Source organism: Glycine soja, chromosome 2, assembly GCF_004193775.1.
Source record: "Glycine soja cultivar W05 chromosome 2, ASM419377v2, whole genome shotgun sequence".
Taxonomy (NCBI): domain Eukaryota; kingdom Viridiplantae; phylum Streptophyta; class Magnoliopsida; order Fabales; family Fabaceae; genus Glycine; species Glycine soja.
Genome location: NC_041003.1, coordinates 3445409 through 3457415, shown reverse-complemented (window position 1 = coordinate 3457415; position 12007 = coordinate 3445409). Strand labels below are relative to the sequence as shown.

The 12007-nt window shown below is 33.4% G+C and overlaps 2 protein-coding genes, 1 non-coding gene and 1 pseudogene across 3 annotated transcripts; 2 read left to right on the top strand and 2 right to left on the bottom strand.

Annotated features, from left to right (window-relative positions):
* Window positions 1-1060: 1060 nt before the first annotated feature.
* On the bottom strand, window positions 1061-3862 carry LOC114380556 (uncharacterized protein YuxK). Its single transcript, XM_028339670.1, has 3 exons — window positions 3602-3862; window positions 1891-2058; window positions 1061-1670 (listed from the first exon to the last, which is right to left on the bottom strand). The coding sequence occupies exons 1-3, from the start codon at window positions 3780-3782 to the stop codon at window positions 1450-1452; spliced, it is 570 nt and encodes a 189-aa protein (XP_028195471.1). The 5' UTR covers window positions 3783-3862; the 3' UTR covers window positions 1061-1449.
* A 1111-nt stretch (window positions 3863-4973) lies between these two features.
* Window positions 4974-5169, top strand: LOC114404197. The gene has a single exon (XR_003664853.1). It is a non-coding gene; the product is annotated as a U2 spliceosomal RNA (small nuclear RNA).
* Window positions 5170-7740: 2571 nt separating this feature from the next.
* Window positions 7741-7922, top strand: LOC114404561 (annotated as a pseudogene).
* A 182-nt stretch (window positions 7923-8104) lies between these two features.
* On the bottom strand, window positions 8105-9652 carry LOC114370402 (peroxidase 5-like). The gene is made up of 2 exons (XM_028327751.1): window positions 9193-9652; window positions 8105-9120 (listed from the first exon to the last, which is right to left on the bottom strand). The coding sequence occupies exons 1-2, from the start codon at window positions 9553-9555 to the stop codon at window positions 8341-8343; spliced, it is 1143 nt and encodes a 380-aa protein (XP_028183552.1). The 5' UTR covers window positions 9556-9652; the 3' UTR covers window positions 8105-8340.
* Between the last annotated feature and the right edge of the window lie 2355 nt (window positions 9653-12007).

The window sequence follows — 12007 nt, the reverse complement described above, 5'->3', positions numbered from 1 at the left end:
TCATTTTAGTTTAAAGTTGTTTGAGGTCCTAACATTACAGTTTATAGATTTTAATTCCTCTTAGGCTATGTTTGATTTGCCGGTGGGGAACTTCAAACTTAGTTTGGAGAGAAAAATGCTTCACATTATGTTTGGTTTCTCATAAAAAATATCAAAATTTTGTTTGAGGCTAAAATTTAGACTCAACTCAGTTTGGAAGAAACAACTATTTGATACTTTTGCAAACTCAAATGAGTTTGCAAACTTAAGTTTGACATACACTTAATTGACAAGAGGTGTAAAATGAAAAAGAAAGATTTATCCACTGTTGATTTTAAAGTAGCTTAATTAAAATTAAATAGATGCATTCTTATTTTATAAAGTCACTAACATTGACAATTAAATAATAATTAGAATTTAAATTCATACGAAGTGTGGGTAACTCTCATTTTCTTAATATTTTTAGGAAAAATAAAAACAGATCAATCGAAAAAAAAGAAGTATAAAAGGTGATATAATTTAAAATTTAAATGAAAACATTGAAATGATAACGAGACTTTTTAAATTTTTAAATGTTTACTCATTATAATTTAAAATAAAAAAGTCATGTGAATAGTACTAGATGTAACGTCATTTTAAGATTTTTTTTAAATTAGCTTATGATAAATTAAAATTTTTGTATTAATAAGAATATTTTTTTTTTAATTTATTAATAAATTTTTTATAATCTAAAACCAAATTAAGATAAATAAATTATGTGAAGAAAAGTGAGGAAAACTATTTTTTTTTATAAAAAAACTTCAAGTAGTTGTGAGTGAAAGTTCCTCTCAAAGAGAAAAGACTAAAAGAGACAGTGTGAATAATGACCTAAGTGAGAATTGAGAGAGTGAAAAAAGTCGGAGTCTCGTTTACTAAGTTGTGTACTTTAATTTATATATAGAATAGATTATTTTCTAACATTTTTTAATTAAAAATTAACAAGACTAAATCAAATCATCAAAAACACAGTCATCAACTTATGACTGCCAACTAAATTCTAAAATATAGAAGATGTATCTATAACTAACTATGAACAAATTAATTAACTCATCAACTATCTAACTATTTACTATCATAATAATAACTGCAGCAACAAATAATGTACTCTTGAAGCACCGTGTGTTCCCAAGAATCCCAACAATAAGTTCTCACCAAAATGCGTCCATGATTTAACATTTGCACTTGTGCTTTAGCAATCTATTCTTCGACCTTAAGCTCTCCCTTAGCTCAGATCAAATACAAGACTGCTAGTATACAAGACAAGTATCAAATAACAAGTTTAGCATTTGATTCTTAAACTAAGCCACTCATTACTTGTCCATCACTACAGATACAAGTGTAATTTGCAATTCTTAAACATTTTTTTAACAAAAGAAAAAATCTTGATTGTGAATGTGAATTGCGGCTGATACCTTCAGGCAGCAGCTAAAACTAGGAATCCTTATCTCGACTCATCAGTTCTTCCCTATCTATGAAACGCTCAAGCAGCTCTTTCTCTTGCAAAACCAAATAATCGTCAGCCTTACCAAACCATTCGTACCTTCGTTTTGCTACATAATTGTAGACACCATCTCTGAGTGGAGATGGAATCACGCAGAGCGCACTAAAAGCAGAGTAAGGTAGTGGCAAGTGCGACAGTACTCGCAATGCAGCTGCAGAGTCAGAACTCACAATGAGATTGACACACAAAACCACGTAGAAAGCAGCAGAGTGGTGAAAATATAATTGATAAATGCTCATTTGTGAATTGTGATGTATACTAGTATGCCAAAACCAAAGTTATGCAGTAAAATAGTCTAAACAATGTAAAAAATAAAATAAAAATATAATGAATACCACTGAAGTAAATCAAATGAGAAAGAACATCCTAACCAGTGGATCCCTGAGAGTAAACATTCAGGCCTTCAACAAACAGAATGCGGTGCAAGACATCCTCTCGTTCAAGACCACAAGCTCTCAGATAGAGCTCAGCAGTATCAGACTGAACGCAACAAAATTTGATCTTTCTGTCCTTGTCTGCTCTGATTACCCATTTTACTCCTGTCAATGCAGAATTATATAAAATTGTAATACAAAACACAAGTCTACATATTAAAAGTTGTACTATGAAATTAAATGAAACATAAAAAATTAGAAGAAACTTGGAACAATGAATAAGATAGTCCAGAGTAGGGATTGAGGGGGAGTGGCAAAGATTTTTCTGACAAAATGAGGTGAAACTAGTTTTTACTTTGCTTTTTGCCCATGCATTTTTTTTCACATGTATGGAAATTAATGAGTGATGACAAGCCAGCAATGCCAGATTTTAAAAACATTAACAAAGACCCACAACTAGAAGTGTTATAATTTTATAACAACTAAAACTTAGTATAACACCTATAGTTTCTCGTCCAAGTCTATCTTATTCAACATTATATAAATAGTTTCCTTCCCACAACTAAACCTACCCACAAGAAACTACATAAATTATACTCTAGTCTTTAAGATTATTTCCACATGAAATGAAAATAGTTTAGTGGAAAACTCACTGCTCAGCTGAAATAATCCAGCAAGTTGACATTGATTATCAGATGCTAATGTAATACTACAAATGTTCAAAGGATGAACAGACAAGGGTCAGCAATTTATCCAACATCATCTAAACATCTTCAATCCCTATTACACAGGGATACTCAAATTGTCATCTACCATGGATACCAATTAAAGTGAACTACATTCTTCAACTCCTCAGCTAAGAATACTCTTAGCTATATGTCTCCCTTCAAACACAAGGCTGTATAGAAATGCAAAAAATCTGAACAAGTGAAACTAAATCATTACGCACAAACACACACAAAGTAAGTACCATTTAGCATTCTAGGAAAGAAACAAAAGGTCTGAAAGTTCCAAACTAATAACGACCATAAAACAAAGAAAAATCCACCTCACATTATAAGACAAAAAAAAAAAGAGACTCTTATAGGAGAGTAACAAAATTCCAAAAAGAACTAGAACATTTGTCACCTATGTTCAAGGTTTTAAAAAATTGTTCATGACTACAATTTCAGCCACATCGTCAAGGTCTTTGGAGTCTCTGCAAAAGCAATTGCGGCTTCACGGAGATATAAGGTTGGTTGGGTGGTTAAGAAAAAATAGAAAACGAAAGGTAAGGGCGCGATTCCTTCTGCTAAAAAAAAATCTAAAAAACTAACAATTAACATCTGTGGACAAAAAAAATAAAATTGCGGCTGCATCAGCTGCATTTGTCTACAATTCCCCACAACATCAAGGATCGTGATGAAACTGTGACCACAATAGCAATTTAAAACCTTTCCCATGCTAGCAGACTACTTAGTTAATTTCCTTAAGCATTACATTTATTAACATTTGTCAAATGGCCAGATTCTTAGAGCAGCTTAGATACGTACCCATTAAGAAAGGTGCCATTTTTATTCTACCCGAGGCAGCGAACAAGCAAAAGAACACACACCCACGAGTTGGATCACACGAAAAAGTGAAAAACAGAAACCCCACCAATTGAATAGAAAATGCAAGCAGAGTGATGATCCTGAAGAATGAAGAAATGGGAAAGGGAAATGAATACCTCGGTGGCAGAGGTGAGAAACGGCGTCGTAGAGAAGCACTCTGGGCTGAAGCAGAGTGGGGGTGGTGACGCCCTTCAACACCGAAGAAGAAGAGTTGAAACAGCGCAACCCATTACCCCACCCTCTCTCTATTGGCGTCTTGATTAAGCTTGCGAGTCCTCTCTTCATCCTAATGTCCATTCTTCTTCTTGCGTGTCCCCTCTATATGTAGCAAAAAAGTTTCAACCTTCAACTTTGTGTTCAACACTCTGTTTCGTGTTCTAACAAACTCAATTGCTGGCCCACTTAGAATTTATTATTATTTGAGGAAATATACAATTTGGATTGGAAAATTCTGTTCCCTTTTTACTTTCTGGTCAATTACAAAAAATTAATTTTTAAAAGAGTGAGCTTATTAATTTAAGTAATATTTACGTCCATATAAATGCATATTTTGTTATTAATTAATTATAGTTAAAACTTATGATAAATAGTAAAAATAAATATATTTGAATATATTAAATTTATGATGGAGAATTTAAACTGATATAAAAATATTTTTAATTATTAATAATTTTAAAATTTATTGAAATTCAATTTAAATACAGAGATAAAAGAATGTAAATTGAAAAAACAGGCTATTAAAAAATTAAATATATAAATAAAAATAAAAGAATCTAATTTGAGGTGGCTGAGGGTAATTTTTAAATTAGTTGTAGAAATAATTTGTAAAATGCATGTTTGAAAGGAAGAAAAAAGATACTATTGAAACTTATAAATCAATAAGAGCAAGGGGAAACCACCGATAAATCATTAAATCAATACTCTCAAATGATTAGGGGCTGCTGATTCTATATCTTGTTCTTCTAACCAAATTAATCAACTCTTCATCACTCTTCAGATGGGGTTATTGCCAGTGTGCCATTTTGTATGGTGTGCTTCTTCCCTATCGGATACATTTACTTGTGAAAACAGAGAAGATTGGGTTGTTGCATGGATAAGAATTTCACATTTGAGCACTAAGAATACACACAAAAGATCGTGTTCCCTTAGTAAACCTTTACTTAACTCCTTTCTAGTTTGAAACAAGTCCTATTAGTTCGAACCATACATGGTTAGCAAAGGCCCGGAGAAGAATTGGCTTAGTAACTAATAGAAACACATCCAAGTAAAACATCTGTGAAAAGATTACAACGTGTTTGAACTCAATTATTAGTCTCAAGTTTGAAGAGTACTGGATAAACTCAACTGCTGCATTAAATTTGAAACTGTTAGTTCTTGTTTGGAGATTTTAGAAGCATCTTACACAAGTCAGAGCCCCACATTCGTCAGAACACTGACAAGCAGCTAATGCTCACAGTATAAAAGTTGAATACTTAGACGTTTCAAAGCATACCTTTCTCGGCCTTTTGGCTAAGATCAAGTGTAGTATCTGTTCTTATCAGTTTAATATCTGATATGTGGACCATTGGTTCACACGATATTAAATTTATTTTTTGAGGGAGAGGGTCCAATGCAGTAGCTTGCTACTGTGGTTCTCTAGTGTCGCTCTTGTCTTGCACTACTGCAAGGGCCTGGCGCATCCCACCTAAAACAGTTCAATTTAGCAGTGTAAGTTGGCCACATGAAATTGGCTTTTTGGTAGTAGGTAGGGATTGTTGGAACATGTTTGATAACCTGTCGCGTTAATTACTTAAAGGCAACGAAAGACATTATTTTTCCAGAAGTTGTTTGGATCCTCTGTGTGTGTTAAGAAAAAATGATCTTATACCCCTAGTTTTCCATATTTGCATTAAGAATAATAACTTTAGCAGCTTATGAGTTTCATTTTTTTTTCTCTGAATCAAACACATGGAAGCAAGTAATTAAGTAAACATGAATATGGTGAACATTTGAACCCAGCAAGGTTGCATCATTCTATACACAGGTAAGTATGCCTTACATTGACAGCAAGATAGGGAGGTTGTTGCCAAATAAACTCAAGGCAAACCAAAGAAAATGGGATAAAGAGCATGAATGCATGTGCATATACCAACGAGAGAAACTGTGACTAACAATATACATCCCAAGACTAGATAATATAGAATCAAAGTAAGTCTGAAACCCACCTCTAAAAATTGCTGGGGGATGTTTCTTTATATGATCCCTTAGTTATTCTATTTAATGAGTGGCTGACTGGTTGCAGAGAAAACAACACGTTTAACCCCTTGATTGAGTCATTCCAATTTTTCCGTTACAAGCATAGACACAAATATCGGTCCCAAAAGTAACAATCTAGCTCCAGCAGATTTTGCTGGATGCCAACAAGTAGATGAATTGCCCTACCCTACGACAGTACTTTCTTGCAAAATCCACTTTTCGTTAAATTTGAAAAGAAAAGGAATCAAAACATCAGCAAGACTCTCCTTCATTATGAAGTTGACACCACTGATAATACATTACTCTCTCGAATGATTAGTAGCTGCTCATTCTACATCACGTTATTCATGAACTCTTCATCACTCGTCGGGAGTGCTCCATATGATTGCAAGTCTGCCATTTGCTATGGACCCATATGCGAGGGTCAATATATATCCATATCTTGTGAAAACTCAGATTTCTTTTTTCTTCTGATAGGCAATGAAAACTGAGAAAATTGTGTTGTTTCCATTGTCTTTTCTTTCATCAACGTTGGTGTTATTTAGTGACAAGGTGAACTCAGGTGCCGGGACTGACAACAACAACAACAACAACGCCTTATCCCACTAGGTGGGGTCGGCTACATGGATCAACTTCCGCCATAATATTCTATCAAGTACCATACTTCTATCCAAATCATCAAGTGCCGGGACTGACATTGTTCCAAAATAACTAGCATGCATTTTAATTCACAACCCGCGTAAAAATTCATATTTGAACACTAAGAAATACATACAAGAGATCTTGTTCTTCTGTTAGTAGAATTTTAAATAATCCTCTTCTCAGTCCTATCAGTTCTAATAATCCATGGCGATTAGCAAGGTCGGAAGAATAAACATAGTAGGTAATAGTAACATATCCAGGTAAAATATCTCTGGGAGGATTATAATGTGTTTGAACTTTTATTAGTCTCAGGTTTGAACAACAATATATAAATTCAATTGCTGATCTAATTTTTAACCCTGTTTCTCTTGGGATGCGCCAGGCCCTTGTAGTAGTGGAGGACGAGCATACCTTTCTCGGCCTTTTGGCTAAGATCGTCTCAACACCTAAGTTCTGGCAAATGCGGGTCGATGATTTAACATCTGCACTTGTGCTTTAGCAATATGTTCTCCATTTTAAGCTCTCCCCTAGCTGAGATTAAATACAACAAGACGAGCATCGAATATCATGTTTAGCATTTGATACAACAAGACAATTTTTCACAAAATTTGGTTTACAATTGTTTGCTGTTACAAACTCTGTGATCATGCCATAATGTTATTTTCCACCAATTCAAACAAGCAGAGCTTATGAAAACAAACTTTATGATGTTGTGCATCGAATTTCCGTCCAAATTGCAGATATGAAAGAATGAATAACAAACCTGATGGAAACAAGCCGAAAAGGATTGCTGTGAACATGGATTTAATTGTTAAACAAGTGATTATCACTATCTAATCTAATGCATAAAATTTTCAAACTCCCTCACCCCCTCTACAACAATTATCCTTCAAGCTCCTCTTGCTACATTTCATTTCTCTGACATCTGTTCCTGTAGCAGCAACGTTGCTATGGATTAATACCAAACTGCAGTTTGAACTGTCCACAATCCATTGATCCGTATGGCATGACTTTTTAGAAGCCGATGAAAACATAATTGAACCCAGAAAGGCTGAATCGATATGTACAAAAATGAAAACAGGCCTTACATTATAATAGCAAGTAGTGAGGATGCTGCCAAATAAACTCAAGCCAAAGCAAAGGAAGTAGGATGAAGAGCATTAACACATTGCATATAGCCATATACCAATGAGAGCAACGTTGTGTAGGGGTTATTAACACATACGGCTGATTCAAATTTGAAACGTTGCTGCTCTTGGGTAGGGGTTTGACCGTTTGGGAGCATATGACACAAGTAATGAAGTCCCACATCTGTCAGAACTTTGACAAGAAGCTAAAGCTCAGAATATAAAAGTTGAATGCTTAGGCATTTCAAGGCATGCCTTTCTCGGCCTTTTGGTAAAGATCAAGTGTAGTATTTGTTCTTATTAGTTTAATGTCTGATATGTGGACCATCGGTTCACACGATATCTTTAAGTGAGAGGGTCAATTACAGTAGCTTGCTAACACCTGCAAATATCAAATTTGTTCAAACTCAAAGGCAACGCAAGATAACATTTTTTCAAAAACTGTCTTAACTCTATGGCAAACAATTCTTACTGCTTAACTAATTAAATGTGTTAGATAACCGATGGCATCAAGTTGGATCCATGTCCCTTTGAAGCTAACTGTTGTTGCTTCAGCGTATTTTGTTTCTTTTTTCGTTATGTTGGACGTAATATATAACTCAAAGGCAAACATACTGAAAATCAGCTTTTGAATATTTCTTCTATTGTGCTTCTCAAACACTACATTACTATTAAAATGCCGTTGGCTGTTATTACATGACAGAAATTCCACATGAAATGAAACCAAGCAAGGAGGCACCGATCATAATCACTATCAGGACAATGGCCCCATGAAAAAAAAAAAAAAGAATAACAAATTTAGTTAAACATGCATGCATGATCTCCATAAATTTATTAATTTTATGTCATGGTTAATTGGTGGACCTACAAATCTTCCTGATCTCGCCTTCATTCCCTGTGAGGACATTCAAAGAACCGAGCTTAAGCATGACCTCAGGAAATCTCCTGGGGAACAAGCTAGGGTCATGTGCAAACTGTTGCACAAGTGGCAAAGTCCTCTGATCTGTCAACAAATGGGAATCCGTAATGAGAAAAGTTCTGTTTCTCTCGACCATTTCCATGTAGAAGAGGTTATCAAGCACAGTTGGTGTTGCATCAAAGTTGACAGGGGGGTTCCTGTACTTAGGTGTATTAACATTGGGGCATGCCTTTTTGAATTCCTCAACCGCTTCGACGGTAAGGGTAGGGTCGGGTTTCCCTGTGTTTTGGAAGTTGTATGCCCTTTGGATGAACAAGTCACAATGAGCCATGCCGATAGAATGTGCACCGAGTAGGATCACCATTTCTTCGATGTTGAAGCCCTTTTTGGTGAAGAGTTTTACCATTTGATCCATGGTCCAGTCTGGCAAAGGGAGGTTGTCGGCGTCTGCCGCACTGGAAAGGGAAACCAGCGCGTCTCTACGGCCACCGAGGGGTTTCCGAGGGGGCAAACCCGCCATGGTCATTACCTCGTTGGCTGTAAATGCCAATGTGTCAGCACATGACACAGTTTGAGGACACTGCTCCTCCAGCTTCAACTTTATGTCATCGATCATATCAGCTCCTTTCAGGAGTAGACCATTCACCATTGAACTTTTCTCCACGGTGTCACCGCTTGGCGAGTAATCTAGCAAGATCGATGCATCGCATCCCTGTTGAAGCAAACGTGTGAGTGTAATTTAGAGAGAAGAAATAATAGTATATGATAATAGGAAAAAGCTTACATTAACGAAGCAGTCATGGAATTGAAGGCGAAGTAGGTTTCCGAGAGCGCCGGGATTCTTCTTAACGATGTCTGCAAGTGCATCGGCCACGATTTTTTGGGCATTGGGGCAAGTTTTTATGTAGAAATCTGGGCTGAGTTTCTGAGGTTTTTGGTCGGCGGCCTGTTGAGGCACGTTCTGAAGGTCGTCCTGTGGACCCTTTAGTGGTATGTTGGCGTCTTCTGGACGGCCGAAAAATGGAAATAGAGAATGAAATGTAAATGGAAGTTTTTGGGGAGATCCAGGCTGGGCCTTGGAGAGATTCAGCTGGAGGAGCAAGAGGCACAGGGAAAGGGTGCTAAGGAAGATCCTTGTCATTTTCATCTTATGATTCAAAACTCAATGTTCTATGGCACCAACCTTTTATAACCAAACAATAACAATGTCTTTAATTCAACTTGCCATGCCCAGCTCTAGGAATAATCAAACAGTTTGAGGCTGCCACATTTATAGATCTCTCTCTATATAGTTGGAACCTATGCTTTATTTCCTTCATTACCATTAGGCCAAATATAGAGTCAAAGGACTTTCTCAACCTCTCTTTTTATTTCCCCTTTATATTCTTATTTACTTGTTTTGGTTAGAGGAAGGAATGGCGGGAGAAATTAGTTGTTCTAAACAGAGTAAAATACCCACCAGCCAGCACTGCAAGAAAAAACTGATGATGATTTATTAGTTGGAGCAAATTTTATTTAGTGTAATATTTTAAACTTAATACTAGAAAATAAAATTTTCATGATACAAGGTAATATAATTTTAATCGACAGTCATAATAAATTTTTAATATTAAAATGTTTAAATAAAATAATCTTGACTATTTATGATATATTATCAAAATTAATACGTGTTTAGTTTAGCTTTTAGAACCAAAAATTATGGTTTTGACAAAAGCTACAACCCAAACCACGGTTTTAAACTTCCATGTGTTATAAAAGAGTCTATTTGATAGAAATGATAAAGAGGTTACAATTGTATTAACTATACTATATAATTTTTAATATATAGTTTGGTGAGTCCATATGATAAGATAAATATTTTATTAGATTTTTATTTTTTAGCAAGATTTTTCTATTAGCTTAGTCTACATTGTTTATTAATTAAAATTCATCCAAAAAAGGAGTTAGGTTAGGGAGAAGTAATAAGATACAATAAATAAATTTAGTTTAAATTCTTTCCTTTTTCTTACAAATATGTTAGTTTTTACTTTTAGTCCTTGTATTTTATTTTGTTTATAATCTCTGCAATATTCAAATTTTTCGTCTTTTGTCTCTCTTCTTAGTCTTTGTTTTAAAAAAAAAAACTTTATGTTCCATTTGACATTGTCACATAAGCATTTCTGTAATGTGGTGTTGCCACATGTCAATGTTGATAAAGCCACATATGCATTTTTATAACAAAAGGACAAAAAATTAGTATGTCTGAATATTGCAAGAATCATAAAAAAAAATAAAAAAAATCAAAGAATAGAAGTAAAAGTTAGTTATTAGCGAGGACATAAAATATATTTAAATGCATATAACTTTTTCCTTTCAATTCTTACTCTTACATTGTACTTCCTTTGCCTACTTATCGGGCTTATGCTTGTTACCATTGTCATCCCTTACTAACACTACTCTTGTTCCTATCCCAACCATCATTTATCTTTCTATCCTACCACTTTCATAACTATCAGTGTTATTACCATATGCTTCACAATCATTATCTCTACCATTGGCATCACCTTTCATCACCATTGTCATAACTTTTGCTTGTTACGATAAACTTACCCCCCTTTTGGCTGGATTTTAGTTTTAAGTTCTAAAATTTCTAAAAACTAAAACCAATTTTCATTAGTTTGCAGTTTCAATTTTTTTTCAATTTTAACAACTTGTTTTTGATCTTATAATTTTCCCCTTAAAACAATCACTAAAAGAGGAAACTATTTACATGAGGATGTGATGAGAGAATCTAAAGTGAAAGTATAACAAAATATAAAATAAAATAATTAAGTTTTTTAATAGTTTTTGCAAGTTAAGCTCAAATAAAGTTATTATCAAATTGTGCTAAAAATTTCTAAATTTAATTTGTTCTCAACTTTTAAAGCTGGTACCCTTTTTTTCATGATTAACTACCATTAATAATAATGATCAGCAAAAGGATTTTAAAGTGAATCTTTTAATCCTTGAAATTTATATTTTAATTTTTAAATGTTACTCTTTTAAACTTGTTAGTTAAAGAATCTTAATTGAGAATTAAAATCAAAATTTTATAACTAAAAAATTCATTTAATAATTACATGGACTAGAAATGATATGTTTAGAAACTATAAAGATTAAATAGACAATTAAACTTTTGAAATAAGAATTTAAATCTACATATTTTTAAATAATTATTTACTTTTAATTTTTTAAATAATAATCATCTTAAAAATGTGTTGTAAAACTTTATTTACTTTTTCTTATCATTATTTCTTTTTTCAATGTAATCAAGCTTCTTTTATAAATGATATATATAGATATATCTATTCTATAATTATTATAAAAAAATAATATTATTTAGTGACATCTTTCTTCTAAACTTTTTTTACCCTCAAGTATTATAAATCATTACAGTATTTTATTTAACTTTCAGTTATATATTTCAAAACAAATTACACTTAATTATATATATATATATATATATATATATATATATATATATATATATATATATATATATATATAATTAACTTCAAAGTGTCTTGTTTGCACTAATATAAATAAATAAGTCAGAACTGCTTATAATTTTAAAAAATCGT